We start from the raw sequence: 5067 nt of genomic DNA, 5'->3' as shown, positions 1-5067 counted from the left end.
GCCAAGTTTCTTTATGTTTCTTCCTTTATAGGTCTAAGTCAGAATTTATGTTTGTTTAATTTTTCAACCTATTCTGGCTTTAAAATAATCCTGATGGGGAAAATAAAGCCTCTTCACATTCTTGAAGAGTAGCTACTCAACTGTCCTCACGAAGCTGAGTGCACCCCGAACTTCAAGCACAGAGCCGAAAAAACTTCGACCCCGCCGGGAATCGAACTTGGGACCTCCGGTGTGCAAGCCTAGTTCAATAGTCAATCGGCCTTCTTCTGAGGCCAAGTCATACACATACATGGTAGGTACGTACGGTATCCACAGAATCTGTGTAGGTTTCAGCTTTTGACTGTATTAGATTTGAGCATGTTATCGCAATTTCCACGAATGACTTCACACCCGAGCGGAGGGTAAATTAAATTCCAAACCTTCTCTTTTGTGTGCGGAAAAGCACGTCAGAAGATTGACGGAAAAATGATGGATGCCAACGTCTCATCATCCATCATATAGGTATCTACGCACCCAATGTGGTGTAAAACGCTGTGAAATCCACGATTGAAAAGAAAGTCGAAAGTTTGGGGGAGAAATGAAATCTGTTAACTTTGTGTTGTAAAAGGGATTTTTCGGGAAAATTTGATAAAATACCCTCCTAACATAAGGTCAAATAAGAAACGATATGGTAGTATAGGGGACCTCGTAAATTACTTGCACTCTGTGAGAGCTCATACAGGGTGACCGTTAAGCTATATTACTTTCGACCTAAACGCTAGGCCGCGGGTTCGATTCCCGCCCGGGCAGAATTTTGTACTCAACGGATAAGTTTCGTTCTCTTCATGGCTGACTTTCTCCTTTGCTGTATTCCTTCTCTCTAATTCTGGGACGATAAGACCTTAGCAGTTACAGTTCCCTCTGTCAAACCTATTGAATTAGTACGAAATTAAAAAAAAATTGAGCACCCTGTATATCAGAGGTTCTCAACCGGTGGTACGCGTACCACTGGTGGTACGCGGATACATTTAGGTGGTACGCACTACGCAGTCATATATTAATAATAACAATAAAAAATGTTGAATGGTGGGGTTTTAAGACTATAATTAATCAAAATAATTGATAAGAAACTAAAAAAATCGTGATTTTATTATTGAACGAATCAAGAAACATCATTAAAAAAATGTCATAAGTGGGTCTCGATCTTGCAACCTCCACCTTGCTAGCCATATATAAATATAAGGTGGTACGTCAAAATCTCTGAAAATTTCAAGTGGTACGTGTTTACTAAAAGGTTGAGAACCCCTGCTGTTTAAAATAAAGGAGAAAAACTAGTATTAATAGTGCTCCTGATGTGTGTACAGCGATAAAGTGTGAGTTGTACCTATACCGTTCTAATTTCATTTGAGCGAGAAACTGCGGGGGAAGAAAAATGAAGGATAAAGAAGAAAAGAGGGAAAAAAAGAAAAGTTGAACTAAAGGAGAAAAAGGAGAGGTGGAGAAAGGATAGGATGTAGAGAAAAGAAGGAGAGAAAGGAAGAGAAACGAAATGAACAGAGTTTGTTGAAGAAAAGGATTAGGAATTGAGAAAGGAGGGGACGAAGGAGGTGAGATCAAATAAAGGCGAAAGAGAGAGAGAGAGAGAGAGGAGAAAAATATAAAGGACATATATAGAAAACAGAGGTAGGTATAAAAAAAAAGACAGAAAAAGAGGGGGTCAGAAATAGAGTAAATGGATAACAGAAGAAAAGAGAATAAGTCGCATAAGAGAGAAAAAAGAACGAGGGAAAAGAAGCACTAAGGGAAGGGATAAAGAGGTAGGGACAGAAAGAGATAGAGAGAGAGAGAGAGAGAGAGAGAGAGAGAGAGAGAGAGAGAGAGAGAAGAGTGTGAGGGAGAAGAAATTAGGACTTTCTCAAGTGGAAACGGTTATTTATTGTTAAAGGTAAAATAATAGTCCAGTAAATAACCCAAGGTGACACGTGGTTTAAAATAAATTGAACCCCATTTAAACAGACTGACTTCTAGTCCAGTAACAATGGAGCTAAAATGCTAAACTATAAAATATAAAGAGTCCAGTAAGTAACCCAAGGTGACACGTGGTTTGAAATAAATTGAACCCCATTTAAACAGACTGACTTCTAGTCCAGTAACAATAGAGCAATGATAAATTATATGTATTTAGAAATAAAATAGTCCAGTAAATAACATAAGGTGACATGTGTGGTTTCAAAAATTTGAAATTTATTTAATAAATTGAACCCCATTTAAAGAGATTGACTTCTAGTCCAGTAACAATGGAGGTTTAAATGGTAAACTATAACGCTATAAGTATTAGAAATAAATAGTCCAGTAAATAACCTCTGAGGTGACACATTTTGAAAGAAATTCCAGTCATTATGAGAAACCATATTCAAAGATAAACATATTTGTATACCTAACGTTACCTGCTCAAAATCATTGCAACTTGGTGTTGAGATTATTTAGTAATAACTCCGTGTTTTTTTTTTCTTTTTTTTTTTAAAAAAAAAAAAAAAAAATTAAAAAAAAATACCCGTTAAAAAAAAAAAAAAAAAAAAAAAAAAAAAAAAGACCTAACAACGATGGGAATAGGTAGTAAGAACAATCAGAAATTATTTTAATCTTTTAATGGTGGTTCTCGTAGGTAGATACGAGTACAGAGTGTAACTAAAATTTAAAGTGCTTTGGTGTCTTCACTCAAAGTGCAACTTTGGGAATTCCTTCCAAGAAAGAGGTGAAGAGAGAGAAAGAGACTAGAGAGAGAGAGAGAGAGAGAGAGAGAGAGAGAGAGAGAGAGAGAGAGAGAGAGAGAGAGAGAGAGAGAAAGAAAGAAAAGGAAATAGAAATGAGAAACAATGATAAAAGCAACATTTTCCTAGAACTGTCTCGTTATGGGTGAAATTTACAAATGTCTTTATTATCTACGTTTATTACTTTAATTATTATTATTGTTGTTATTACTATTATTTCTCTTGTCTAAAAGCAACTCAAATGAAAGAAAAGCGTTCTTATTGAAGAAAAACACTTGTTTCGAGGAAAGAAATCCCGTGAGACAGAAGGAGAGAGAGAGAGAGAGAGAGAGAAGAATATTAGAAAGGGACAAGGACATTGAAGGCTAAGTACCTGTAGGTAGCAAGGGGTTGGGGGAGAGAAGGGACAAAATTATTGAAAGAGGAGGGAATTCGAAGAGAAGGGATTTTTTGGAAGATGAGGGGGGAAAAGAGGATATAAGGGGATTAAAGAGGGAGTAAATGAAAGATGAGAGAGTAGTAATAGAAATAGGAAGACAAGGGAAAATATTTGATAAAACATGGGACGAAATGGGATGAGACAAGGGAATAAAGAGGAAGGGGATCCGCGAACAGAACCTGGATAAACGAGAATCCAAGGGACCAGCTCATTTTTTCGTTTAAGGCGGTTTAATACAACATTTTCTCGTATAAAGGTTTAGCAAAGTGGAAGAGCAAACTGCGAAATCCGAGAATCCAAGGGACCAGCTCATTTTTTCGTTTAAGGCGGCTTAATACAACATTTTCTCGTTTATAAAGGTTTAGCAAAAAGAGCAAACTGATGAAAGCATGACAAATTTAAACAAGTTAAGAAAAAATTCTGATTTATAGAGGTACCTAATTTTAAAGTTAAAAAACGCGTCCCGAATTTTTTCTGGGACAAAAACGGAAATACGGGACAAAACGCCCCAAAATGAAAAACTGAACGGGACGCCGGGACACCCCCTGAAATTCGGGACTGTCCCGGCCAATTCGGGACGTTTGGCAAGCCCAAGGGAAGAAATGGGATGAGACAAGGGAAGAAATGGGATGAGACAAGGGAAGAAATGGGATGAGACAAGGGAAGAAATGGGATGAGATGACAAAAACGGAAATACGGGACAAAACGCCCCAAAATGAAAAACTGAACGGGACGCCGGGACACCCCCTGAAATTCGGGACTGTCCCGAGTGTCCCGGCCAATTCGGGACGTTTGGCAAGCTTAATTATAGTGCCCTATATCTTAGCGTTGTAGATCAAAACATCCTGTAACCTGTAATGCAAAGTATTACAAAGTTAAGTCCCAGGTATTATATTATATAGTCCCCTATCTTACCGGAGTAGATCAAAACAGAGAAATGGGATGAGACAAGGGAAGAAATGGGATGAGACAAGGGAAGAAATGGGATGAGACAAGGGAAGAAATGGGATGAGACAAGGGAGGAAATGGGATGAGACAAGGGAAGAAATGGGATGAGACAAGGGAAGAAATGGGATGAGACAAGGGAAGAAATGGGATGAGGCAAGGGAAGAAATGGGATGAGACAAGGGAAGAAATGGGATGAGACAAGGGAAGAAATGGGATGAGACAAGGGAAGAAATGGGATGAGGCAAGGGAAGAAATGGGATGAGACAAGGGAGGAAATGGGATGAGACAAGGGAAGAAATGGGATGAGACAAGGGAATAAAGAGGAAGGGGGAAAAATATGGAATGAGGGAAAAAATGAAAGAAAAACAATAACGTTGAATTCTCCCTTGGGATATTTGAGGATTTTTTGTCTTCTTCAATTTCATGTGAAGAAGATTTGATATGTTGAGAAGCATTTTCTTGTCCTTGTTCTAGAGAGATCTATTGAGCAGATGGAGCCTTGGGTAGATGGCTGCCAGTAGCCTTGAAGCCGTATTCGTCAGCGACCCAGGTCAGAGCAATGGGGGTACCATCGGGAGCAGTGTAAGCATAGTTTCCAGATCTCACCACAACCTTGCCGTCGTTCTCAAAGTTTGGCTTCAGGTTGCCTTGCTCGCTGTAAGCTTGACCGTCGGCAGATTGGTAGGAAAGTTGGTAACCACCGTCCGGGTGGTGGATCTCAGATTGGGACACAATTGGGATGTACTTCCTTGGTGTGAGGATCTCATCGGATTGGAGGACAAAGGCAGCGGGGGCGGGAGCGACGGGTTGTGGCCGGTAGACGATGGGGATAGGAGCGAACTGAGGCTGCTGCTGGTAGTATTGGTTTCCATCTGATCTGAGTTGAAGTTCCCAGGCACCGTTGGGGTGGTTCTTCTGGAGGACAGTTTC

The 5067-nt window shown here is 39.6% G+C and overlaps 1 protein-coding gene across 1 annotated transcript; it reads right to left on the bottom strand.

The window, feature by feature from the left end:
- Positions 1–4617: 4617 nt before the first annotated feature.
- Positions 4618–5014, bottom strand: LOC103518937 (endocuticle structural glycoprotein SgAbd-2; the record flags this gene model as incomplete). Its single annotated transcript, XM_008484018.1, has 1 exon — positions 4618–5014. A coding segment is annotated over one exon (397 nt), but the record flags the coding sequence as incomplete, so codon positions are not given.
- Positions 5015–5067: the final 53 nt, after the last annotated feature.

Source organism: Diaphorina citri, unplaced genomic scaffold (genome assembly GCF_000475195.1).
Source record: "Diaphorina citri unplaced genomic scaffold, Diaci psyllid genome assembly version 1.1 scaffold2444, whole genome shotgun sequence".
NCBI lineage: Eukaryota > Metazoa > Arthropoda > Insecta > Hemiptera > Psyllidae > Diaphorina > Diaphorina citri.
The sequence above is the reverse complement of the archived record's forward strand: the minus strand, read 5'-3'. Positions and strand labels throughout refer to the sequence as shown.